This window comes from Benincasa hispida, chromosome 3 (genome assembly GCF_027475165.1).
Source record: "Benincasa hispida cultivar pf3 chromosome 3, pf3_genome.v1.1, whole genome shotgun sequence".
In the NCBI taxonomy this organism is placed as follows: domain Eukaryota; kingdom Viridiplantae; phylum Streptophyta; class Magnoliopsida; order Cucurbitales; family Cucurbitaceae; genus Benincasa; species Benincasa hispida.
Window position 1 is genome coordinate 43,870,212 of NC_143480.1, and position 27,769 is coordinate 43,897,980.

Below are 27,769 nucleotides of genomic sequence, written 5' to 3' on the forward strand. Positions count from 1 at the left end.
ACAAGGAGTTTCACGTTGAAACTTTGAGGTAACATTGTTAACATAATTCTAAACACGTTTAAAGAAGGAATTTTCTTAAAATGAATTATGGATTTCGAGTTATCGACATTAGAATCTGAATCTAGAATTTATTGGACGAACAGGCAGCTACTTGCTAAACGTGGGTTTGACACCCTAAAATCCTACTAAGTACTGGGTATGGGCATCAGAAAAGAGGCGACCAGCTGAAGTTTAAGCCCTTTTAAATTCGACTATGTACCCGACGCCCTAAGATAAGTTACGAGGAATTAAAAGCGAAAGAAATAAATGTGAGCTTAATTCTGAAAGCGAGTCTAAAAAGGGAAACCATGGTTAGTAACTAAAGTATAAATGTGAGCTTAATTCTGAAAGCGAGTCTAAAAAGGGAAACCATGGCTAGTAACTAAAGTATTTCGACATGTTCATAGGGTTGACATTAGTAGGAGAAGCTCATCAATCTTAAAAGGAGTTTCTAAAGACTGTGAGTGACTCTAATTTCTACAAATATTTATGAATGATTTAGCAAGACATGCTTTAATGAAAGTTACTTATTGATAGCCAGCCTCAAACGTTTGTCAAGCTATTTCCTTTACCAATGTTTACGTATGCTTGATAGATTAATAACTTATAGAGTATGGATAGGTATGGTCCAAGCATGATGTTTTTAAGTAATTAATGTCTAGTGCTTATGAAGTATGTTGCCCTAGACAAAGCCTGAATAGTTAGCGCTTGCTATTAGGGAAAGCTAAGACTATAAGACAAAGCTAAGTGTAATATTTATGTGAAGGACTCCTAGTAAAGTATGTTTAGCTCAATACCTCGAAGTGGTAACCAAGATTATAGGCGGTTGAAGATAGGATCCTAGCTACGCACACATAGGACCAGTGGGATTAGGAAGGTGATGGACAGAGGAGCCATATCCCAGGAGATGAATTCAAGTTTCAGTAAAACTTATTAATGAAGAATGCTATGTATTGAGTTGGTACCATATTGGCAAGAACTATGAAGAGGGATAAACTATGTCATTTCAATGATAATTGTTGATAAGTTTATATGTTTTCAAGCAATTAAGTTTCATGAGATTGCTTAGCATTTTCCTCGAGTATGTACTTGTTTGATCACATGCCAAGATAATATGTTAGCCTTATTTAATATTGGACTCAAATCAAATACTATACATTATAAACATATATATAAATAAATTATTTTATATATTATAAATATATAAATATATCAAATCAAGGTAGGGGGTGGGGCCCCAAAAATTTTTCTCGGTTTGACCCCATCCTCGGTCAAACTGGGGATTCCCCGCCTCGATCGGGGCGGATCCCCACAGGGACCCGATCCTGCAAGGAATTTTGCCAACCCTAGGTGTAAAGAGTTTAGCCAATTAATCTCGGATTGTTGGAGCCCATGATCTGTAGGTCCACAAGGTTCCTACTAGCTCGTAAATGGATTAGCTTTAGAGTAGCACGATAAGTTAATTTGAAATGTTCAAATTAGAATTAAAGGAATTAGTAATTATATATGTTATAATTACACGTTTAATTTTACAATTAAACCGTATTGGAGAATTAATTAATATTTAAATATGATTTAAATATTAAATTCATGAATGTGGAATTTATGTAAAATTAATTTAATATTTGAATTTATTAGAAAATTAATTTTGAAAAAATTAATAATGTTTTCAATTTTTGAAATCAAATTGATTTTGGAAATTCAATTTGTAAATTAAAAAAATTGGAAAAAACACAAAAATGGAAATGTTGGATTTCTCCACTAACGAACAACTAGCTCACTCAATTTCCCTCCATTTCTTGATTCAATCTTTCAAGCATGAAGTGCTCTCCATGCAACATTTTTCATTGTATGATTGTCCTACAATAAATAAAGAATAGTGGAATTGAAGCATGCATTAGTTGAATTTTTATAGAAAAATTTGAGTTAAAGAAGGTGTTTTTCAAGTGGGTGCAATGGTGAGTTCTTCTCCAAATTCTCTTCATTTAAGCTTATTTCGAGTCCCACAACTCAATCTAAAGCTCTAAGAGTATAGTAGGGAAGATCTTGAGGTAGTTCACAACGAGATTTGGAGAAGATTTGCAACTGAGAATTGTGATTTAAGGTGTTCTTCAAAGGTATTACTTAAAACCCTCTTATTATTATATGAGCATGTTTTATACAGCCAAAATTAATAAATTAGAAAGAATACTTAATGATTCTTGTTGCTTCCGCTGCATACTGATATACTGCTACAGATGGAACATGGAATGTTGAGCTCCTTAACAAAGTATTTTTGCAAGAAGATGTTGATGTAATCAGAACAATCTCTCTAAATACAAAAATTCAGGACAAAATGATTTGGCACCATGAGAAAAAATGCATTTAATTGTGGCAGCTCAAAATCCATTCAAAGACAAACCACTTTTTATGGAGATGCGTAAACAATATCATTCCAATAAAAGTAAATCTTCATAATTGAGGTTTACATATAAATCCCATTTGTCCAGTCTATGGAAAAAATTATGAGTCTACAGATCATGCTCTTTTCAAGCGTAATCATGCAAAGGCCATATAGAAACAGATTATATCAAAGCAACATCTAAGTACGAGCTTTAACAATAGTTTCTTAGATCGATGGTGTCTTCTCAGCTCAAACACATCAATCAAAGATTTAGAATTAATTGCAATTACCTATTGGTCTGCCTGGAATGATAGAAATAATCTGCTCCATAATAAACTAATCTCCATTCAGTCAAGATGCATCTGGATTCACAAATACTATCATGAGCATCTGTTGAGTTTTATGTCTTAAAACCCGTGATTTGTAAACAGTAAACTTATTCTGATAAATTTAATAAATTTATTATTGAAGTTTGATTCAATAAAGTTATATTGAATATTTGAATGGCTTGTTTCGTTTTAGAAATAAATCCAATAAACTAAAAGATTCATGACTATTACACGAGTACTTGATTTTTATGTGGAGACATACAAGTAGATCTGGTTTGAGTAAATAGTCTAAATGATCTATAGTATATGAATAAAGTTGGGTGTCTTATTCTGGTAACACTATCGGATGCGGCTCACTTTGTAGTTGTTACAAGGAGTTGTAAAGTGCTACAGACGAAGTGATCCTGATTTGTACATGTAGTGACATGAATTGAGACGTCTTGTGCAATGAGATTGCGTAAGATCAGACCAAGAAATAAGTCACTCTTACTTTATAACGTTGGTTACTGTTTAAGATTGGCTATTTCAAAACAATGACCTAGATAACTTGATCTTAATCCCGAGCTAACTATGAACTTTTGTTTATTCGGGACTATCCTTAGATTTGCATAGGTGAGAGTTGACTCAACAGCGCTGGCTCAATAAGCCCCCTATTTTAGGGGTAAGACCGGGTAAATAGTTGAGGACATAGGGTACAAGATGGAATTCACTCTTACCCGCTTTGAGGGATAGTAGAGAGGTTGTTCCCTTAAGTGCTGACTCCAGGTCTTGAACAATGAGCCTCACCCTCTCATTGGCCTGAAAAGAACTTGGTTTAATGATCAAATCATAAAACAATCGTTCATTAGAGGATCAGTGGGACTTAAGGAACAAGAGGTAATCTCGAGGGTAAAACAGTCTTTTGACCTAGTTGTTATTATGAACAACCTGTGAAGAGTTAATTTACTGATCATTGTTATATCGAGTGGACACAATATATCTACAGTGAGAGGAGTGCAACTACGGGTTCTAGTGGAGTGACCCAATAGTTAACAAATGAGGATTAATTCAGTGTAAATAGTTTAGCCAATTAATATCGGATCATTGGAGTCCATGATCTGTAGGTCCACTAGGTCCCCTACTAGCTCACAAAGGATCAACCTTAGAGTAGCGTGATAAGTTTATTTGAAACGTTCAAATTAGAATAAAGAGAATTGGTAATTATATGTCACGTTTAATTTTGAAATTAAATGGAATTGGAGAATCAATCAATATTTAAATATGATTTAAATATTAAATTCATGAATAGGGATTCATGGTAGTAGAATTGGTGATTAATTAATTATTAATTATTGATTATTAATTTTATTAGAAAAATTAGTTACTGAATTAATTTTGAAATAATTTTTGTAAAATTAATAAAATTTCAACTTTTGAAAATAAAATTGATTTTGGAAATCAATTTGATACTTAAAACAAAAAAATGGAAAATGGAAAATCCCAAAATTTGGGATTTTTCCACTTTCTTTAAAGTAGGTTAGTCACAATTCCATTTCAATTCTCAGCAAATTAAAGGCAATAGTTGTAATTCATACATGCTTCTTGATCGCATGATAGTCATGCAATATATAGCTCAAATTTTGAGTAGCATGACCATACCGTTGTTGTTGAATTACAGAGAGAAAAGACGGAAGAAGACTGTTTTTCAAGCTTGTGATAAACCAAAAAGTCTATCTATCAAAATTCCTTAATCCAAGCTTATTTTGAGTCTCACAACTCAATCTAAAGCACCAAGAGAATAATAGAGAATACCTTGTGGTGGTTCACATCCAAAGGAAGGGAGGATTGCAGCTGAAATTCGTGATTCAAATGTATCTTCAAAGGTTATTGTTGAAACTCTTTTTTTAGTTTATGAGCATGCTGAATTTGAAGCCAAAATTAATGAATTAGAATGCGGTTTCTTCCGCTGCTTGTTTTTGTATTCCAACAGTATCATGCTTCATATCACAAATTATCTCCATGCAAAGATTCTATGATTAAAAATTCAGCAAAATCAAAGAGTACTTGGTCTGCTCCCTCGACGAACTTCATTAAAGTAAGTGTTGATGCAACTTGAAAAACATCTTCAAATTCTACAGGATTCAGTACAATTATATGGGATGACCAAGGATCCTTGAAGGCGGTACAGATCTTCTCGATCGATGTTGTTTACTTACCGCTTTTTTTGTTAAAATATCTGTTGTTCTTCAAGGGATACAACTTTCTTCTAAGATGAATTTTAGGAAGATCATAGTAGAATCGGACTGCAGTAAAGCCATTAACCTTTCGGGAAACAAAAGAAATTGACAGTAGTGTACTGTATGGCTAGAAAAAAAATTTGGGAAATCTTCCCTTCTTTTGAATCCATAATTTTTGCCCATACCCCTGGAGATATAAATAAGTTAGCTGATATTGTAGCTAAAAAGGTTAATACTAGGATTTGATTATACTTGGATGGATTCCTACCCCATGTGAATTCAAAATCTTGCTGTAAATGAATGTATCTCAAATCATACCTCGAGGTTTAATAAAATACTTCATTTCTCAAATAATAACAATAATTAATTGCTTTAAGTAATGAAAGAGAAATTGCACTTAATTATAAATATTTTAATCTGAACATTTAATTAATTATTAATTATTAATGTTTTAAAGAATTGTTGATAATTTAAACTAATTAGAAATCAATTTCAAAATTAAGAAATCAACTAAAAATAAAATTACAATTTGAGAACCAAGTATATCGATATCACTTTTTTAAAATCGCAATAATCAAATAGAAAACTAAAACCAAATATCAAGACAAAAAGTGATATCTTCAAAATTTTATGGATCATAATAGGAATTAATTTCAAATTACCATTGGGCAAAGTGTGTATTCTATCATATTTTAAAACAACCTTTTTAATTGGGGACTTCTATTAAATTAAAATACCTAAAATTAACTTTTCAAATATATGGAGCTATTATCCTAACATTTTATTAGATTTTAGGAAAATACCCGTTCAGTTATTGAATTTTAAAGAATATGTGTATTTAGTCTTTCAAATTTCAAATAGACTATTTTTAGTCTTCAAATTTTTAAGAATATATTTAAAAGATCCATCTATTAAAGTCTCCATTGGATTTTTTTAATAAAAAAAATGACTAAATTGGTGACGTGGCTTGATGATTTAAAAAAATTTATATTTTAATATTTTTCTCTCCCCTCTCTTCTGTCTTAATAGCTGGAGAGAGGACAAAAAAAACCTCTTTTTTATCTCTCTTCAATAACACCATTTTCTTGTTTTTCATTTCCAACACTCTTTATCATTTTTAGTTTATTATAATTGTGTTTTCTCTCTTTTCCAACGCAAAAGTTTCCATCTCTTTATGAAAATTACTCATCACCAAAACCAAGTGAGCTCCAAAGCTCTTCATTGGCACTATTTGATGAAAAGAAAAACAAAAAAACAAACGGATAAGAAACTGACCATCACAGAATAACACGAAGGGTTACAAGAGAAAAATGAAGTTCAACAAACTCAATCCAGCTCAATCGAAGCTCATGCTAAAAATCCATGGGAGAACTTTCCAAGTCAATCTAATTATGAGGCAGTCATTATGCCCTATAAACCAATGATAAGCTAGAGCTAAAAGACTTCTAGAAGGATTAAATGTTTGCTTTGAAGATAAGTTTCCCATAAATGGTGAAAAGTTGCAACTATTGAAGCTCCAGTCATTTGGTCATCCAAAAGCCATCATGAATCTAAAAATTCAGATTCATTTACATTATTAACATCCCATGTATTTGATTAATATTATGAATTTACATTTATTAGAGTAGTTGAAAGGGTGTTAGATGAATGTAGCCAATGTAGGTGAAAGGTTGCATCCTTTCATGATGTCTATTCAATTAGTTTAAACAGGACTATAATCCCCACATTTAGAACAACACTTTGAATTTGAATGAAATTTCATTAGAGTTTATTTTCTCAAACTTTATGCTTTTTCTTTATATTCTTGTGTTTAGAATGCATGTATTAGAACTTTCAATCTAGTTTGATCAATTAGATTGTGGAGAGTTCGAAATCTTGAAGTTAGGAATAAGTTCTTTTTTCTTGATCATCAATTAATCTACCAAGCCAAATCTGTTTAGCTTTTTTGGGTTGTTATCATTTTGTTTATTGAAGGTTATTCTTATTATCGTTGTAGGATTCATATAGAATGAAGAAGGATTCTCATACTTGATTATTCGATTCTCGACAACTTTGACAACAACTTATCGAGGGAGGAAGCTAAAGGAAGGGGATTTGTTGGATGGTTGATAGACTCGATGACAAATTCGAAGATGTGAAGAGGAAGATGTAAGAAAGAGAAAACACCATCCTCAAATTTGGGTTTGTTGGATGGTTTTGATGGTTTATTAGAGAGGGTTTTTTCATTAACCCGTCAATAGAAAGACTGAGAATTAATTAAAAACCACCCAACAAACCCCCAAATCCATATCCATAGTGGTTTTAGTAATTTGATTTGGGGGTTTGTTTGATGGTTTAAAGGGTTTATGGAGCCGATTATTAGGATGAAGAATAAGGCTTTTTTCTCTCTCCCACTATTAAGAGGGGAGAAGAAGGAGAAAGGAGTGAGAAATGTTAAAATATAAAATTTTCCAAGTCAGCATTCCAATCGTATATTTAATCAACTTTTTTTTTGTTTAAATTTGATGGAATTTTAAATTGAGAAATCTTTTAAAAAGTTTGGGATTAAAATGACCAATCTAAAATATGACAGATTAAATACACTTATTATTAAAAATTCAAGGACCAAAAGAATAATTTTCCTTAGATTTTAATTTACATTTTCCCCCATATATAAAAAGTTACAATTATAATATAAATGTTTGGTTAAAATATCACTAGTCTATTGTCATGGTTTTCATTTTATTTTAGTTTTTTCTATTTTAAAATGTTTAATTTTAGTCTATATATTTTTAATAAATTTTTAAAATATTTTTTTTTCAAAATAAAAGTTTAATTTTTATTGTCTTTTTTATATTTTAGAAATATAATTAATTACATAAAGTTTTTTTATAGCAGGGAAATTATTATTATTTCAATATTATTTAACTAACTTGGATAAAATTACTTTCTATTTGTCAATTAAAAATCAATGTGATAATTTATTATTTTTTTTCAAAAAAATATTAAATTATAACTTTTTTTTATGTAGAAGAATGAGAGTATGAAATAAAGTATACCTAATCATTGCTCTTAGGCTATTCACGGTTCATTTCGGTTCAAGTTGAGGCTTAAATCGAACCAAACAATAAATTTTAAAAAATGTATTTTCTGAAACCGAATCAGACCGTATGTTTGGTTTGGTTTTACTTTATTTTTTAATCGTTTATGTTCTTTCATATCTTCTAAATTATAAGCGGTTCAGTTTCACGATTATATATATATATATATATATATATATATATATATATATATTATTTTTTAATACATTTATTAAAAAAAGATTCGCTTCGGTTTCAAATCGATTTCAGATTTGAAATCGAGTCGTATTAATTTGGTTTGGAAATATAATTTGATTTCAATTCAGTTTACAATTCGATTCGGTTTTAACCGTTTCAATGATAACGCCTAATTGTTCATTCCTAAAATGATATTTTAATACATTAATTTTTTAAGAAAATAAAAACAAAAGAAAAAATCCCCAAAACCCTAGAAAGATTAGCAATTTAGCCCTCACCTCTGACCTCATAGTGCAAGCCGAAAGTTGCATGCATGTGGTGTAACGTATCCATGAGTTCTACTCTGAATTCTGAAATCTGGGGACCAAAATTCTATTAAATTCCCCTTTTGTCTTGTGTTTCACTCCTTCGATTCTTCTTCGTCTATGATTATCAAGCTTTCTTCCGCAGTTTCGGTACCAAAATCTTCCCCTGTTCTTCGCATTGTTATCTAATTCTTCATCGACACCTCTTTTAGTGTGAATGATGAGTCACAGCAGCATGGAAGCCACTTCTAGCCTTGAGTTTTTCAAGGTTTTTCTTCCCGATTCTTGCTCTCTTCATATGGTAATGGTTTTCCTCTGTCTTCTCTGTTTAATCATCCACATTGTGCCCTAATTCCACAACACCCCCCCCCGTTTAGGTTGATTAGTGGAGTTTGATAGATGGCTTTGTTACTTTTTCTGTATTAAGCAAAAGAGCATGTGGGATTGATCTGTTTTTGAGTATTTGACCATTGTTGGATTCTGCATTGCACGTGCACGGAAAATAGTCTGAAAAGTTACTTGCGTATTACCACAAAAATTAGGCATATTAGAGATGCATGTGCTCCTCTTAAGGCTTCTTTTTTTTTTTTTTTTCCCTTCTATTTTTGTTAATTTAAGTCATTGTGATCTCTCTGTTCTGACATGCTTGAGTTGATCACTTAATTCTAGTCATGCTGGGTCAACATGTTAATAAATTTCGTGGAAATCAACAAAATATCATGAAAAAGTTGACCAAATAGCAAAACTGTACTTTTCAACAATATGTTGTTAAATTTATATATAATTGGGAATAACTTTTATGAGCTTTCGTGATTCCCACGATCTTTCTTGAAATATCCCTCGACATTCGACCAATATTTCCATGAAATTGGCGTTTAAACTCATTGATTTTATATTTTTATACGGAGGATTTTGATCTATGTGGACCAGAAGAGAAAGAGGCTTCTGTACTCATAGAAATAACTAATTATCTTATTGTATGACAGTATTGATTAATTTTGAAAACAAGCTTTTGTTAAATAAAATAACATGAACGTGCTAGGTGATTTGTTTTGTTTTGTTATCTGTTTGCATTTATTCTTGATTTCTTATTTCCAGAGCATACCTCCAGCTTTTATGAAGCATTTAAATGGAACCTTTCCAGAAAAAGCTACCATCCAAGATCATACGGGAAAATCATGGGGTATTACATTGGAAAAATTGGACGACCTTCTGTATTTCAAGAAGGGCTGGCAGGCCTTTGTAGATTACCATTTTCTGAAATATGGAGACTTCTTAGTTTTTCAATATGATGGTCACTCTACGTTCGATGTTAAGATATTTGGCAAAAATGGATGCAAGAAGGCAGTGACAGCAAAAGCTGCTAGTTCTGTCCCAATTTTGGAGGCTGAGATAGCAGAAGCTGGTAATTCTGTTTCAAATTTGGAGGCGATGGTAGCAGATGCTGGTAATTCTATTTCAAATTCGGAGGCTATAGTAGAAAATGCTGGTAATTCCGTTTCAAATTTGGAGGCTATGGTAGCATATGCTGGTAATTCTGTTTCAAATACGGTGGCCATGGTAGCAGATGCTGCTTATTCTGTTTCAAATTTGGAGGTTGTGGTAGTAGATGCTGGTAATTCTGTTCCAATTTTTAAGGTAAAAAAAGAGCCTGTGGTTAAGGAAGAAGATGTGGAACCTTCAATTTCTCGCAAGAGGAAGCGATTACAAGATGGATCAGGTGAGTACTTCTTGTTTTACTTGTGTGCTTCACTTAGAGCCTGGTTTGTAACTTTGTAGTGCTTCGGTTTCTTGTTATTTGTTTATTCCTATTTTCAGGTTTCGGGAAAATAGGTACTTTTGGTCTTTTCTTCTTTGCTTAGTTTCTCACTTATTGAAACATGATGCAAAATTGTATCCAAATTTTGAACAAGATGTTCTTGTTTTTTGTACTGTTCCTAAACTTTCAAAATTCGATGAGACTGTTCCTCTATTGTTTTTAGCTCATCGATTACATATTCAATGTAGCTTCCTGATTTGATATTATTTTATGCTCTGTATTAGTGTAAACAAACGCGTCCTTTCAGGGATTAGTCTATCTTCTTTGATTTCTAATTAGAGATCTCTTTGGTAATTTACATCTTGGTGTTTGGAGACCACTAAACTCCTTGTCTGCTATTCATCAATAAAATTTGTTTCTCCTCTAAAAGAGTTACATACTCGAAATGGATTCTTAACATTTATTTCTTTTGAAGAATAAAAACAAGAATGATTTCCAAACATATTCTTCTTTTCAATTCCTATATATTATTTCATCGAATTTTGATTTATCTCTATTGAAAAAATATACCTCGTTTCATATATTATCTCTCGGTCTGATTTAGAATTCTTTCAACTATGCTTTGTAGAGATAGTTCGCAAGTCAAAAAGCATTGTAGCTTCAAATCATGGTAGACTGGATAATGCCTCGAACTCTGTAGGACAGGTTAGGCCAAGAGGGCCTTTCTTTGAGCGGATGATGAAACATTGGTCGAGTCAGACCATTGTGAGTATTACTCTCCAAACTTCTTTTCTTAAGAAATCTTGATTATAATAGTACTATTATAGTTGAGAAGCTTGCTAACTTATAGTAAGCTGATGCATCTCATATGTGAAATTGAGTTGGATGTTGCATTGAATGTCCAGTTTCTCATAATTTGATTATGATGTAACCTCTTTATGAGCTTCTCATGATTTGATTATGATGTAACCTCTTTATGAGCTTCTCATGATTTGATTATGATGTAACCTCTTTATGAGCTCAGATTTCAATGCTATTCATAAGGCCCAACATGTTATATCAATATAGAAATGAAGCTAAAACGATATGGCAAGGATTTAACTCAGGGTCTCCAACATTGGATATTTCAATGCAAAATCACTACTAAATTAAAAAAACTTGAAGTTGATTCTATTTTCAAAATGTACTCAACAAATTTCTATCAGAGTATTCCTGTGTTTCCGACTGTGCTACTATTGAGATTACAGGCAATCAAATGCTTGTCTGAAGCTTTCAGTGATGTTGGAGAGAATGCCATTTCTGATGCCATGGTTTTGAATTGAATTGCAGTATATTTCTGGACGTGTGGTGAGGGATGAGAACATCTTGTTGAAGCCGAACATAGTTCTTAGGGATGAAGAGGGCAAATTGTGGCCAGCAACAGTCTGTTTCACCAGCCAAAATCGTATTTCTGTTAATGCTGGATGGTCTAAATTTTACTCCTGCCATAAGTTGAAAATAAACGACAAATGTGACTTTGAGTTTGTTCTTGAAACGGGAAATGTATGCCAACAATTAAATGTCAAAATTACACGCCACTATCTTGCCCTACGTTGAAGAAGTGCATAGCAGAACCAAAATTTCATTGTACAGTGATTTTGTTTTTCTTTAACTAGGGAAAATCAGACAAGTCCCTCTCTCTTTTGTCAAATTTTGTTGTCAATCTAAACATTGTGAATTTAGTGTGATTATATATATAACGAGATCCAGAGCTTAAATCCTTGCCATCCTTGTAAATTGCAATATCGTTTCAGCGTCATTTCAAGTTGATAGTCCACATGTTTTGCGCCTCATGAATTAAATTATATGGAAGCAATATTGAATTATAAAATTGTTAGATTTTTTAAGTGCTTACAAATATTAAACACTTAGAATATCATTCTAACAATCAAAATAACTACAAACTCACATGTAGAGAGTGTTTACCAATAAATATAGATAACTCAAGTTCAGGATGTATAGCAGCACTCTTTTTCTAGGTGCCAAAATCAAGTTTCCTTTTTTAGGTGCCAAAAGTTATGATTGTATAATGATGATATTTTTATCTTAACTAGTTAAATATATTTCGAAACTCGAGATAATAGTAATCAAGATACTCAAAAATGCATAAAATGACAAAACTTAGATTTTTATTAGAACGTGAAACAACGAAATATATTTTCCATTTACATTTAACAATGATAATCTAAGGTGAAGGAGCACTTGCATTATATGCCTTTCTTTGGAATAGAGAATTTCAGGATTGAACCTTTCGAGATAATTCCAGGTAAATAAGTTTTTGTTTGTTTTCTTCAATTTTCTTTTTGGTATATGAACTGATTTTACTAACCAATCTCACAAATTAGCAAAAAAGAATTACCTTGTGATAAATTTGGGTCATTTATACAGTACGAATATATCCAAAAGTCGCAAAGTACATTCAGGAGTATAGCCAATTTCAAGAACATAGTAGGGCGATGATTTGTAGCCAATTTCATTCAACGTCCGCAAGTCAAGAGCCCAAATACATTCAATTTGATCATGAGGTAGAGCATAATCTTCTGTCTTGGGATCTCATTGAAATATATTCTTGTGGATGACCTTTTAACATTTACATTATCCATAGGAAGTTGATAGTCAACAAAATGATCAATATTTTCAAGAAGATTATGACCCTCAAGGGGATAATCAAAGTGGAGGAGTTGATATGGACATGGTAAGATATACATCTTCATTCAAGAATCATAAATAAATGGGATATATAACTATTCTTTTATGATTTTAAATCAACAGATAAATGAACTACCTATTAGTCAATCGCAAGAAATACTGTATTTGGAGTATCAACCCCTTCAAACAGATAAAGAAGACAATAGGAAATCAGCAAATATGGAAACTACTGAGGTAAATATATGATTTTCATTTGCCGTTATTTATGACTTTAGATACCTTTCTTAGTTCTTGTTGCCCAAATTGAAACAGGTTGGTGGGTATTCATTCAATATTGAAGAGCAAAATACAGAGAGTACTACTGAGGTAATTTATTCAACTTTCGTTTACCATTATTTATGATTTTTAGATATCTTTCTGTTCTTACCTGCTGCCAAAATTGAAACAGCTTGGTGGGAATTCGAGTGATGATAATGAAGAGAATAATATGGGTACTACTGAGGTAAATATATATTACTTTCATTTACCATTAGTTACGACGTTTAGATATCTTTCTTAGTTCTTACTTGCTGCCAAAATTGAAACAGCTTGGCGGGAATTCATTTGATATTGAAGAGAATAATATCAAACGGGAAAAACGGTCCCCTACAACTGTCGAGGCTACTAGAAAGAAGAAAAAAAGAAAATCGAGAGAGACGACGAGCTTTGAAGTGGTAGATTTTATTCCCAAGTTTGTAAGCTTTCAAATTACTTGTTATTGATGTGTTATTGAAACATATATTTTATAGCAAGAACACAACGAAGAGACGTCCGAAATTGATACTGATCAGGACTCCAGGAGGAATGTGGGAACGAAGCAAACGAAGAACATTTCTGGACAATCTAAGGTAAAATTAATTAATTAATTTTTATTATTTAAAAAAAGAAAAAGAAAAAGAAAAACGTCCATATTTAAGCTTATAAATATGACTTCCATTTCTGATTTCCTTTGTTTTGGTATTTCAAAATTCATGTGAAGTTTTAAAAACTAAAAGAGAGTTTATATATATATATATTGGCTAAGAATAGTGAAGACTATTGTAAAGAAATTATGAAAAAAGACCCGTACAAATTTTAAAAATCAAATAGTTATCAAACGAGATTTAAATTTTTATAATTTAAATGTCCATTTACATTTAGATTAGATAATGAAGTTCTTAGGTGTATATATATACCCGTAAAAGCAGGATGGAGGTGGTAAGAGAAAAAAACGAGCAAAGAGGGGAAAGAAATCAGGAATTTCTAGTACGCCTTCTGAACATGATGATAAGGTGGATGTTTATAAGGTTGGTTATTTATTTATTTTTCAATTTGATTAGATACTATATAGTTTTCAACGTTTAATTTTGTTTATGTTCCGATGATAGGAGTACCCTTTATTATTACCGAGGAGTAGCTGGTCGACTACTCAACGAATAAACTTGTATAGTAAGCTTGATGTTATCTCAGTGATAAAGAATACATTGAATGAAAGGCAACTAAAGAAGTTCAAGAAAAGCTGCTTTGGAGATTTTTTAGACTTGAAGATCACCAAGTTCTCATCCCAACTCTTTTATCATTTGGTTAGACGTCAATGTTGTTCTAAAAACCGCAACGAACTATGGTTCAATCTAGAGGGTAGAATACATAAGTTCGGGATGAAGGAGTTTTCCTTGATAACAGGTTTGAATTGCGGAGAATTACCGGAAATTGATATGTCCAAAATTCAAAAAGGTAAGTTTAATAAGAGGTATTTTGGTGGTGAGAAAACTATTAAAAGGACAAAATTACACGAGGTGTTCACAGAAATGGATAAAGGGAGAAACAAAGATGTCGTCAAAATGGCAAAGCTATACATTCTAGAGATGTTTATACTTGGTAAGCAAATAAGGACAGGAATAAATCATGAATATACCTTATTAGTGGACGACAAGGAACAGTTTGATAGGTATCCATGGGGGCGAATCTCTTATGAGATTACCATAGATTTTGTGAAAAAAGCCATAAAAAGCAATGATGCTTCAGCAATAGGGATTGGCGGATGTGCATTTGCCTTACTTGTGTGGGCGTATGAGACCATCCCCTTACTCGGGTTAAATTCAAATTTTGTCGCAACGAGGGTCTCTTTTGGCACACCCAGAATGAACAATTGGGCAGCAGACGTTCATCCAGAGTGGAAGGACCTTTCAGAGAAGGTTTTTCAATCTGATTCTGTGAGTATGCTAACATATACTCGGTGTATGTAATCGGTAATTGAAAATTCCTAACAAACTGATTTGTGGCATCTGTTCTTTTGTTTGTTTGTTTAGTTTGATGTTCAGCCTCTTATAGCAACAAAAACTGAAATGGAAATGCCATATATGATACCATTTGGTGGGGTTAAGCCATCAGAAGAAAAGATTAAATCACAGTTGGATCAAGAACACAACAGCGATGCTAGAACTTCATACAACAAGGGGTATTGTAATTGGAAAGGACCTCCGTCTGTTCCAAATGATGGCGTGGGGAATTTTTTGTTCACTAAGATAGTCAACATAGAGGAAATTTTGGGCAGTTTGGTTCATGACATAGATAACCTAAAGAATCTCTTTTCAAAATTGTGTGAAAATGTAAATGAAGCTACAGATCCTGAAAAGATGAGGTAAATAATTCTATAAAATAACTTTTGTTTTCGTATGTGTATATCTTATATATATTCATGTATTGTTTCTTGTGACTTGAACTTTTGAATCAAAGAAAGTAGGAGATGTTGAAAACTATGATAAAGATTACCAGGAAGATGAAGACGGAACATCTTTGTTGAAAATTACACAAAAAAAGTTTGACAATCAAGATGGCAATGCGCGATGACGGTGGTGGGAAAAGAAGCCATGCAACTCCAATTGATTCAATAGTTCATCATGCCCAAGTACATGAAGAACAATCTACCCTTCTCCTGCTGCAAAAGGAGTAGTTGTTTGATGTTCATTAACAAGATGTGTGTTCAATTTTGACCTTGATTGATGGTAAATATACTAACTGGACAATTATGTATTTGGTTGTGGATCTAATTGTTAAGAACATTCCTCTTGAGGATCAATTCATTTTTTGGCTCATAAGGACCCTCCAAAGTATAAATTTAATGATTATTGATATTTAGCTCTTCGAAAACATTGAGAATATCTCAAGTGGGTTATACTTCTTTCGATCTCGAAAGTTCAAATCTATATACTCCAATTTGTGATACTAAAAAATCATGAGAAAAGTAAAAGGGAGAACATGGAAAATGTGATAATGAAGATGAACCAGTAAATTTTTAGGGCAAATATCAATTTATACTTTAAACTTTTGTGGTTATGTCAATTAAAAAACTGAACTAACAATTATATTAATTTAAACTCTGAAATTAATTGTATCAATTTATACCCTTCTTTATGTTCCATTTGAACTTCTGTGAAATTTATAATTGTATCGATATCAATTAAACTCCCAAATCTTATCTTTCATAAATGAATTAATTGAGACTGTTGGACAAAATTTATTTTCTTTCGAAACCGTCTATGTATTTACTACTGTTCATTTTGTAAAACTGACATTTGAAGAAGTCTATTTGAGAATTCATGCATGAAAGATTTTCAAATGTAATGGTAATGAAATTTGAAGGGTGTAAATTAATACATTTAGGGTTTAAATTGATATAATTATTATTTCAAGATTTTCATTGATACAATTAAGAGGTATAAATCAATATTTTTCCAATTTTTTTTTTTATGAAGTATGTTATAAAATGTCCTTGTTGACAATGTGGAGAAAATTCTATTTATAAACAATTGACTAGAGTTATAATATTGGTTTTCAAACTTTTATGGTTGTTTTTAATATGTTACTTTGTGTTAATATGTTCTTAGTCTTCAAAACTCATAGATCTAGTAGATATTGATTTGAAATTTTATGATCCTGTGAACACAAATTCAGTTGAGTTATTTTACTAAGAAAAAAAAAAACCGTCGAATAGATTACGATACTTATAATATAACCCTACATGTGAACAAATCTATCTTTCAAAAATGAAAAAATGGGAAGATATAGACTAACGAATCTTAAAGAATCTGTGTTAGACCTATGAAAGACTTGGTTCTGATTATGACGTGATTGAATGAAGCATATCAAATAAAGCTTAAAGACTCTCTCTTTGTATTGATTATATACTTTGAAAAGGGTTTTCGGATTAAATAGTTCCCTTCAAAGGGTTTGTTTGTCAAAGCTGATGCATGAAGACCAGCTGCTACACCTTTTCCTGGGGCTTCGACAACTCCGTTTCATTTATTTGGGTAAAATCCCATTTTAGAATTTTGAATAAATATTTGGAATTTACAGAGAAGTACTTGTAATTTTTCAAGGTAGTGGAAAAAAAAAAGGCTCTTCTGGGAATGAGGGCAGAGTTAAGCACAAGCAAGCTGACCCACTGACCAAAAGTGTACTTTTTCTTTTGCAAGTTCAAGTTCTTATCGAGGGTTCGGTTCAACAAATAAAAAAGGCCTTCTTTTGATATTTTTTGTGGTGGGTTCAAGGGTTTCTCGTTGAGCAAGGCCAAGGGTCTAATGGCAATAGTGGATTCCAGCAGCAGAATCTCTTCTAGCCTCGAGTTCTTCAAGGTTTTTTTCCCCAATTCCAGTTCTGAGCGTATGGTATAACTCTCTATTCTGTTTTTTTTTTTTTTTTTCTCTCTCTCTCTCTTTGTGGTTGATGGAATTAGACCCATTTTTGTGCTTCTGGAGTTTCATGGAGATATTGAAGAAAATTGTGCTCTGTTCTGACAAGAAAAGCTAATAGAATAATGTAAAACAAGATACCCTTTACCATCTTCGTGTAGATTTTAGCAGGAAACAGCAAGATTGGGCAATGTTGATATGTTATGATGGTGTGAGTTTCCATAATATGGATTTCATGTTAAAATGCTATTCCTTTTTTTCTCAAAAGGAAAATTGCTTGCTTTTGTCAGTATGGACAATAGCATTGTTGAGTTCCTTCGTCTTGTTTCTCTTACCGCTACTGTTGATTTTTCTTTCTCTTCTCTTGAATCCCTTAAATGTAGGCTTTCTTGCAGTTGAGAGAATTTACAACTGACGCTTTATTCAGAAATCTTCCTTTTCTTTTTCTGCTTTGTCCTCCTTAGTGCATTCTTTGCAGTCTTGAGATGTGAATCCATATCCTGTATTGCAGGTTATGTATGGATATATTCATCTCTAAGGTACATAAGGTGTAAAAATGACCAACGCCTCTAAGTTTTGTTCTTGGTCTTGAATTGTAGAGTATACCACCTGCTTTTGTGAAGTATTTTAATGGAAGGATACCAAGTGAAGCTGTTATCAGAGATCAAAGCGGAAAATCTTGGCATGTTACCTTGGAAGAACTGAAGAATGTTGTGTTTTTCAAGGATGGCTGGCAAGAATTTGTTGACAGCCACCTCTTGAAACTTGGAGAGTTTTTAGTTTTTCAATACGATGGGAGTCATATGTTTGATGTTAAGATATTTAGTAAAAATGGATGCAAGAAAAAGCTAGTATCAAGAACCGGTACTCCTTTCCCAGTTGCGAAGGTCAAAGATGAGCCCCAATCTGAGCACGATTATAGTACATCCTTAACTCGTTGCAAAAGAAGTGATTCAGAAGTTAGATCCACTGGTTCAGGTGACAAGTTTTCATAACCACATTTTTGCTCAACATATTTCTCATTTTCTTCATGCATAGACGTGTATTTAAATGCCCCAATTTTTTTTTGGTACTTTACAGGCAATGCCCCTAAATCAAAGAGAAGATCAACATCAAATCTTGAAGAACTTAGTCCCTCTAACAACACAGAACATATTTCGACAAAATCACCAACCTTCGAGCACATAGTTAGGCATTGGTCACGTAACTCCATTGTAAGTTCATTGATCTTGATAGCTTTATTTTAGCATTTTAAAGATAACTATGATAGTCTGATAAAAACAATAAAGGAAAATGATTGAAATTGTAGCTTAAACATTGATCTCTGATACATTCAAGGATTGCATGTAAGATGTTTAAAGTTGCTGGTTTTTATAATCTCATAATGCCTTCACCCATGGAAATGTATCCTTTTCTCTTCTCTTATTAGTGGGTATAATTTGCAGTTGGAAATTCAATGAAAAGGCTGAGTTCTTGCTTATGGAATCAATTCATGCTTAGCATTACTCTACTTTTGTTAACTTGAAAGACTATAGAGTTCAGTGTTCTTAATTCTTCAACTGACAGTAGTGAAGCTTACATTGCAGAGGAGAAGACTGCAGTTTTATCCCAAGTATTTCTCTTTGGTTTTCCTAATGAAATGGGTTGTGATTGCAGCATATTCCTAAACCGGCGATAGTTACCCATAACATCTTGCTGAAGCCAAATGTGGTTATTGTAGATGAAATGGGCAGGTCGTGGGTGGTGACCGCGAAGCCAATTAGCCGTGGTCGGTTTGCCTTGACCACTGGTTGGCCTGCTTTCTTCAGGGAAAATAGTTTGATACCAGGCGACGAATGTACATTTGAGTTTGTTCTTGGTTCGAATAACATTTGTGGAGAACTAAAGGTGAAAATCATGCGCAGCCTCGAAATAACTCAACAAGAAAAACAGACAACAATGGTGCAAGAGGAATGATGCATTGTATCTTGCATCTGAATCTTCCTTGTAAAAAATAATTTTGTTGCTGTACTGTACACACTTCAATGTTTAAGTTCTAAACAGAATGTTTAGAGTATGTTTGGGATCTTATTCTTTAAAAAATGATATTTTACTTTAGTTTCTATAATTGCTCTCAAGGATAGTTTGCAAAGACTCTAGTAAAGGAGTTGAGATTTGAGAGGTTGTATAAAAGTGATGCTCGAATAAGAAAAGCTAAAAGAAGCAATAACACTGATGGCAAGTTCTGAAAACCTACCCCAAAATAGGTAAGAATATAATATTGAAAATTGAACACTAATTCTCTGCCACTACCAAAATGGTATTTTGCAAACTTACAGCTGCAATTACTTGTGGAAGGAACAGGCTTATCTTGTTCATTTACAAAGCTATCATATGTACAACAGCATAAATTAGTATTGGTATAACATTTTTACCCACTCTACACGTCACCGCTGATCTAAAAGCATTAGTGAGAAAATGAGCTTTCCTCTGTGCTGTAGACTGAGTACTCACTCAAGCTAAAGTTGGTTCTTTCTTCATCCCACTTCACTATTTCCCTTGCATATTTAAGAGCTGCATCGACACTGTAGGGCTCTAAACCCTTCACAGGTGAAACATACAACTTCCGCCCAGTTAATGAGGTGAAGAGTCTTTTGAATTTTACTGCAATGTAGTGGAAACCAAGTTGCCCTAGCGAGGGGCTGCTGTTTATAGTGTTCTGGCTGTTAGAGCGGTTGCGGCTGATCATTGGATGGAAGTCGTCAAACCACTCGCACTGAGTTAATGGTACCCGTTCTATCTTCTCTTCAAACAGATCGTATTTGTTCAGTAATACAAGGAAGTCCATTTGATCGAAGGTCGGATGAGTAACCAAGCTTTCAAAGAATTTCCTGCTAAGTAACATCTTATTCACAGAATCCCCATTTCCATCAATGGCAAACTGATCATAGTCGCTTAGAGAAACGCAAAAAATAACAATCCCAATGTCCTCAAACATCTCCAGCCACTTGCAATTTTCACCAATTCCTCTTGCATGGGCTCTAATAAGTTGATACCTGACAAACATTCAAAACGAGTGCAATCAGCAATGACTGAACGGGTACCCTTAACTCAACATGGAGATCAATACAAACCAATGTTATATAAAGAATTATCTCATTTTCCATATTTTTTCCAAAAGTACCACACTAAATAATCAGTTTATAAATAATACTTGAGAATTCTAATGAAGCTAATTGAAAAAGAAAATAATAATAATAATTACTGGAGGAACAGAGCATGCTAAAGCGTAAGGCACTCATACTCGGGAAAGACAAGTAAATAGATATACCTCCAAGTATTATTACTCACCTAAGCAGAGAGTTGTGCTGATCGGCAGTGTCTATATCATCATCAGGTGCAGGTTGTGGAAATGAGAAATCTACACAAGCAAGCCCATTGGATGAAATAAGACCCTCTGCATATAGGATATCTGAATCCGAAGGTTCATAATCGGTTGTCAAAATGTCCACTACCTAAAGAACATAAAATATTAGAATCTATAACGGCAATTACTACATGCAACATTTACGGCTTTGCAGTAAACCAATATACAAAATTAATGGAACGTAAAAGATTTTCAAGATTAAAAAAAATTAAATTAGTTCAGATAAATACTATAAGATCTTACTCTTTCTAGGAAATAATGAGCAACGTTTGGCAGCATTTCCAACTCACTTCCTCGTTTGTAGGTAGCCTGAATAGCAGCATCATTCCATAGCTCTTCAACCAACGGTGCATATTCTCGAGTAGCTGCAGGAAAGATAGTCTCCAAAGTTCCTGATACCATAGTCTTGAGAAGCCAATCGGAGAATGCTTTCAATCTTGGCCCAATTGAGTATATGCTTTTGTCAGAATCAACACTCGAGCTCCCTGCTTTTAGTGCAAAATGTTGTTTCAACAAACTAAATACCAATCCAGCATTTTTTATAATAATAATAATGCTAACTACTAACACCAGCAAAGTCTAACAGTCTCATTACACACGATGCATAGAGGAGCTACGCAAGCACAACTGTGTAAACAATTAACCACTCCACACTCCAGTCGTCAAACAGTTTAGCATGGTATATGGAAACCTGTTACACAGAGCCAGCCACAACTTGTCTGGAGATCTAAATCTAGCATTGTTGAGTTTTCACTTAAAATCAATAACATCCATACGCACACAGACATATATAGTTAGATCGATACATAGCCCAAAGCTTTTGATGTCTTTAGTAAAGGTTTCATATCCTTGGCTCCAGGCTCAAGGTGATCAGTTTTTTGTCCTGATGACCCAGTACTGGTGGCCCACTCCCATTGATCCAAAGGGCACCCATGCGTGCCCCAAGGCTGAGACCCAGAAGACATAAGGATTTTTCCTTATTTAAGCTCACTGTTCAACACTAATTGTGCATTTGACGGACAATTGAATGCTAAATCTAAAAAGCCTAAGTCATTATCCAAAATTGCTGTTCAAGGTAACTAGAAAGCACATGAACAGTAACTTTGTCTAATGCCTTGAATAGATATTGAGGCAAGAATCATAACTCCTACCAGCAGGCTCAACTTCATCAGATAGTTTTCTCCTTATTTCAGCCAAACTGTCCTCCTCAAATCGCTCACGGCCTTCAAGAATTATACCAAGATATCCGTACACATTGCTCTGGATCTTCAACTTAATAATTTCACGTTCATCTTTAGAGAAAGGTGCATCCTTATATAGAATTTTGGCCTGCAAAAGCATTTAGAAAATGAGATTGCCAACTCGATTGGACTACTAAAGATTTGCAATCAAGGAGTGCAATGCAGACAAAATTGAGATTACTAAAGAAATCTACAGAGTACATACATTATCTCAGAGATAAAATAAATGGAGCACCATTTCTCATAATATAACCACCAATGGAACTGTCCAAAGACAATCTAGTGATATTGGTACGATGCACCATATACTCAATTGACCAATTAGAGACTACCTGCTTGAATATAGTACTTGTCCCAGATCCATCATAACCAACTAAAAGGAGCTTTTGAAGAGCAAGGTAGTCAGGAAAAGTTCTGTAAACAAGGTTGCTGTCTGGTTCCCCAGAACAAGTTGAAGATTTAGAAGGAACCGGTAGTGATAACAAAGCACAGACAAGCTTCGTTCCAGCCTAAAATGTAATCAAGAAGTTAAAAACAAGTATATGACCAGTTATAGCTACATATGTAAGCTAAAATCAAAATTAACTGTCTATTTGCACAGGATAGTACCTTCCCCCATATGTACCCTTTGGTGTTCTTCTGACCCTCCTCTTGGTACGATCCATCCTCATTGACCCAAAAGTGTGGATTACCAGCGCATTGAACTCCAGCCAACTACAACGATCAAATATTCCCTTTTAACTTTAGAAGTTTATGCTAGAGACAAAGGTTACAGGTACAAAATTTACCTGCAGCATCCGGAGCTCTACTTTTGTAATTTCTCGGCCATTTATAAAAATCTTTGTATTTCCACTGCTAGCATCTGCCTTAATAGGCCCACCGATGTTAAGATGAGGCGTAATTATCTTTGAAGGTTTCTGTCCTTCCTGTCAAATAGATTAGAAAATTTAATTGCATACCCAAGAATTACGTCTTGAAAATAAAAGAAAAGGAGGAAAACTCATGGTAACAAGATTCACCTTTCCCCACAGACCAGAAACTTTGTCATACCAATAATTTCCTGGTTTTAGCTTCTTTGGTGGGTTGGGGCAGGTTTGTAGCATTGTAAGCTCCTCAAAAGATAAAGGTTCCCCATTCACACAAACATACTCTGGTGGTAGCTGATTCGCCTCACAACACTTCTCAGCCTTCATAACCTGTCGAATCTCCAATTCATTCAGCAGTCTCTTAAGCATCCTGGAACATTTTCCCAAATTTCCTCGCTTAGACTCATCAATAGGAAAACCTATGCAAGTAACACATTTGCGACCTTCAGGCATTGAACCCATAGCTCTAAGCACACAGTTGCTACAATACTTGGCATCACACACAATGCAGACCTCCTTTTCAGTAAACCGGTTCCCCTTGCAGCATCGATAACAAGATCCTCTCTTTCCTTTTCTTAGTGGTTCTCTTCTCATTCGCAATGTTTCTGGCCCATCCTGACTATACTCTTCATTATATGTATAATCAGACTCAGGGTCAAGAAATGTTGCAGCTGACCGCCTACCATCACCACCTCCCTCATTTACAACTTTCATAGATGAAACGCGGGAAGATGGATAGTCCGTACTCAGTATTGATTCTGTGGAGACCCAATCAACTTGATTGATATCATTGAAATCTATGCTTTCCTTCCTACAATTTGAAGCTATCAAAGAACCTGAGCTTCGCTGCGATTTATTAAAGCTTCCAGAAAACTCTATCGTGCAAGAGCTCCCAGCGTCACCTAATAACTCAGAAGAATTTCCTTGACTGATTGATGAGCAGGCAAAAACCCTGGAGCAGTTGCCAACATCCGACAATTCGCCAGAAACAATTTGGCCATTTGAAAACTCCAAAGCACCTGAACTACTCAAATCACCAGATAATTGACACCCATGATTACACACTACTCTGTCCTCAAAGGCAATAACAGAAGTTGGTGAAACAGTTCTTTCAGAGCCAGAATCTGATTCCTTCGACAGACACCTGTGACTATCCTCGGTACTCCGATCAAAGGCAATAACAGATGTAGGTGAAACCACAGACTTCCCTCCAGCAGGTTCCAACTCTTTAGAGAACTTCTTACTCAGAACATCCTGCGCTAAAATCGGTTGAACAACCGGCAAAGACATTTTATGAGTAAATGGAACCTCAGCTACCACCGCAGCCACCGGAATCTGCTCCACGTTGATCGGAAGAGCCTGAGGAAGATCATACGGCACCGGTGGACCTTTATACTCCTTGGCAAACGAATACTGTATACCATCAACAGGATCCGAAACCATTGCCTCCACCAGAGGCATTCCGATCCCGAAATCTAAGGCCCTAACCCTAATTTCAACTCTAACCCTATTACCAACAATACGAAATAAAGCGGTAAAGTATAGAGCATTTAACGAAGCAACAGATTCCTCTCCCACCAAGCAATTAAAAGAGACACAGTGTACCCTTAAAAAATCTATCAAATTATATCCAAACCGAAGCTTCAGCAATCTTTAATCAACCAAAAGCGATAAAGAGGAAAGAAAAATGAGCCACAAGCAAGGCAAAGTTAAGATATGGTGCACAGAGAGGTTATGGGAACAAAATTTGGTTCAGAAGCGAAGAGTATGAAGACAAAAACGAGTAAACAACAACACGCAATAGAAGGATTGAACAAACAAAGAAGAAATCAGAGGAGACACAGAGAGAGAAGATGAACCTGGAAAATCCAAATTCGGTGGGGATGAGAGAACGCACTGTATGGGTGAGAGGGGAAAAAAAAGCTTTTTGGAAATGAGAGAGAGTGACAGGAAAGCTTTTGGATTTTTTTTTTTTTTTTTCTTTACTACTTTAACGATATTGTTGAAAAATGATTGTTTTATTTATATATTTTGAGTTGGTGTTAAATGAAATTAAGCAAAAACATTTAATATTACTGACAAATTATCGAAATTGATTTACTAAAAAATAAATTATTATTCTAATTGATGTACTTTTTCATTTAGATTTTAATTGATATCTACTCCAAAAAAAAATTAGGAGTTTACTTTCATTTCTCACATTTTTAAGTTTAGTTTTTATAATAGGGATTTTTAAAGATAGAAAAATAAGAAAATTTATTTTCATAAAATAGTAAAATTTATTTTTTTAATAGAGGTAGTTAGAAGCTGTCTATTAAAAATAGAACTGATAGAATTTTATTATTTATGTTATGTGATAAATATCAGTTTTTTTATTATTTCTATAAAGAGTTTGACATTTTTTTCTTATCTAAAAAAAATTCCTTTTAAAAACTACATCTCCAACATTTCTAAAAATATGTTAATTTAAACATAGCTTAACTGCGGTTAAAAAATATTTAAACTTTTCATGAAAGTAAATATTTAGTCTCTGAACTTTGGTTTGTGACAGTTTAGTTTTTGTACTCTCGATTTTAAAAAAATTTAACCCTTGAATTTTAATATATAATAATTTAGTCTTTATATTTTACATTTGTAACAATTTAGTTCCTAAATTTTTTTTTTAAAAAAATCAAAATTGGATGACAATTTTTATTATTTTATGATGTAAACTTTATATCTAATAAAAATATTGGGTCTCTAATCAGTTTATTGATTTATTTATGTAATAAATCTCATTAAACTTTCATATTAATGTCTACAATAGAGAAGAAATTGTTACAAATTTAACTAAATTGTTACACACTAAAATTTAGGGATTACATTATTATCGATTTAAAATATATAGACTACATCATTACAAACCAAAATTCAAGAATTAAATCATTACTTCTATAAAAGTTTAGGAAGATGATTTTTAATCTCTAATTACGACATTATATGTCAATTAAAAGTTTGGATCATTTTTTTTTTTGGTGTTACTAAAGTGAGAATAAAAGGCTCGGAAATGCTGTGGGTGTGAATTTTGTAAGTAATTGTTAATTAATTTAAATTTGAAGACCACATCATCTGTTCATATAATATAAATATCAAAATTAGCAAAAGCAATAACTAGAAAGACTCAACAAACAAACCTTTGGAAAGTACGAAAACTGAAAATAAATGGGGAAAAAATAGAGTTAGAAAGTTACAAATTAAAAAACAAAATTAAAATTTTAAAAATTTAAAATTTTCCTTTTTACTAGCCTCGGGTTTTGGGTTGGTGGAGGGAAGGGAAAAGAAGGAGAGTGGGGCCAGGATAAAGAGTGGTGGGGCCCAATTGGTCCAACAGTGCTTTTGTCTTTTACGGTGAGTTGTTCATATCAAAATACGAACAGTGACCAATTCTGTCGTTTAACCCTCCAATTTGGCCACGCCTTTTTCTTTGGTCCTTCTCCCTCACTTTCTTTTTCTTTTCTTTTTAATTGTTTATTATTATTATTATTATTATTATGCTCGCTTGAATATTCTCTCTCCACGGGTATGTTGTGATCTTTTTAAATTTAGACCACGCATTTAAAAGGGAAATGTCATAATATTTTTCAATTTATAGTAAATTTCCCCAACTTTGAGTTCCATTACATTATTGGGACCTCTTTCTTTTCCTATAAATTAGGTTAGTGGCGAACTTTAAAAGTTAGAGAAAATAGAATTAAGAGTGTAGAACAAATCAATAATGCTTGTATTATTTTTTTTAGTGAAAATATTACAAATATCATCTGTGTTTAAATAATTAATAATTGGCATTTTAAAGAGCACTTAGAAAACTAAATTAGATCAATGTTTATTTCCGGCTAGGTTATAAATAAAGAGTATTGGTAAGAAAAAATAATATTTCAATTTCCAAAATATATCTCACAATCAAATGTTGTCTCATTAGTGTAAACTAAAAACCAATATAACAAAAAATAGATCCTCAACAATTTCTTATTACATATAGAAGTTTTTTATCTATAGTTATCTTTCATATCACGTGTTCTATAAACTATGAACCAATTATAACAATATTTAGATTCATTACTAAAATAATATATTATAGAATACATTTAAAAAAATTATAATATTGGCATAAAAAATTATAGTATTCACCAACAAATTTCAACATAGATTTGCATCTAGATCAACTTTAAGAAATTTTATAACATATTTTTGTCATTTTAAGCGTTTAGATTTTATCTTCAAAGTATTTTAACAATATTAAATTTTATACTTTTAGTATTTATATTCTCAATGGGTATCTAAACATCAATATCTACAAATTATACCACATGCAAGGATGGTGTCACGTAGAGGCCAGAGGCACATGCCCTTTCAAATTATCGGTTTTTGTATTTTTTTAATATAGATTTTTAAGTAGTAATTAATACTATCATCAATAAATGCGCTTTTATTATCAATTCTCCTTTGTGGTTTAGTGGTTAAATGGTTGATTGAAGTTTCATGAGACCTGAGTTTGGTTCTCACTTGATCCTCTCTTAACTATAATTTTAAAC

At 33.0% G+C, this 27,769-nt stretch overlaps 3 protein-coding genes across 8 annotated transcripts; 2 read left to right on the forward strand and 1 right to left on the reverse strand.

Annotated features, from left to right (window-relative positions):
• The first annotated feature begins 8,476 nt into the window (after window positions 1-8,476).
• On the forward strand, window positions 8,477-16,104 carry LOC120074618 (uncharacterized). Of its 4 annotated transcripts, none has more exons than XM_039027787.2 (15): window positions 8,477-8,830; window positions 9,628-10,249; window positions 10,917-11,053; window positions 12,518-12,593; window positions 12,716-12,852; window positions 12,933-13,022; window positions 13,100-13,210; window positions 13,289-13,342; window positions 13,425-13,478; window positions 13,564-13,689; window positions 13,765-13,863; window positions 14,200-14,301; window positions 14,383-15,207; window positions 15,304-15,635; window positions 15,731-16,104. In XM_039027787.2, the coding sequence occupies exons 1-15, from the start codon at window positions 8,747-8,749 to the stop codon at window positions 15,735-15,737; spliced, it is 2,856 nt and encodes a 951-aa protein (XP_038883715.2). In that variant the 5' UTR covers window positions 8,477-8,746; the 3' UTR covers window positions 15,738-16,104. The 4 variants fall into 4 exon arrangements, with proteins under 4 accessions (XP_038883715.2, XP_038883716.2, XP_038883717.2 ...); XM_039027788.2 differs by having other exon boundaries at window positions 14,203-14,301; XM_039027789.2 differs by having other exon boundaries at window positions 12,524-12,593.
• A 722-nt stretch (window positions 16,105-16,826) lies between these two features.
• On the forward strand, window positions 16,827-19,792 carry LOC120072649 (putative B3 domain-containing protein At5g66980). Of its 2 annotated transcripts, none has more exons than XM_039025076.2 (5): window positions 16,827-17,304; window positions 17,470-17,661; window positions 18,285-18,663; window positions 18,766-18,899; window positions 19,342-19,792. In XM_039025076.2, exons 2-5 carry the CDS (start codon window positions 17,575-17,577, stop codon window positions 19,639-19,641), a joined length of 900 nt encoding a protein of 299 aa, XP_038881004.2. In that variant the 5' UTR covers window positions 16,827-17,304; window positions 17,470-17,574; the 3' UTR covers window positions 19,642-19,792. The 2 variants fall into 2 exon arrangements, with proteins under 2 accessions (XP_038881004.2, XP_090168075.1); XM_090311949.1 differs by having other exon boundaries at window positions 17,170-17,304; window positions 17,470-17,628.
• Window positions 19,793-19,907: 115 nt separating this feature from the next.
• On the reverse strand, window positions 19,908-25,196 carry LOC120072648 (extra-large guanine nucleotide-binding protein 1-like). 2 transcript variants are annotated; one of them, XM_039025074.2, is made up of 8 exons: window positions 23,352-25,196; window positions 23,121-23,258; window positions 22,942-23,046; window positions 22,665-22,841; window positions 22,243-22,420; window positions 21,335-21,576; window positions 21,016-21,179; window positions 19,908-20,720 (listed from the first exon to the last, which is right to left on the reverse strand). In XM_039025074.2, the coding sequence occupies exons 1-8, from the start codon at window positions 24,657-24,659 to the stop codon at window positions 20,132-20,134; spliced, it is 2,901 nt and encodes a 966-aa protein (XP_038881002.2). In that variant the 5' UTR covers window positions 24,660-25,196; the 3' UTR covers window positions 19,908-20,131. The 2 variants fall into 2 exon arrangements, with proteins under 2 accessions (XP_038881002.2, XP_038881001.2); XM_039025073.2 differs by having other exon boundaries at window positions 21,335-21,579.
• Between the last annotated feature and the right edge of the window lie 2,573 nt (window positions 25,197-27,769).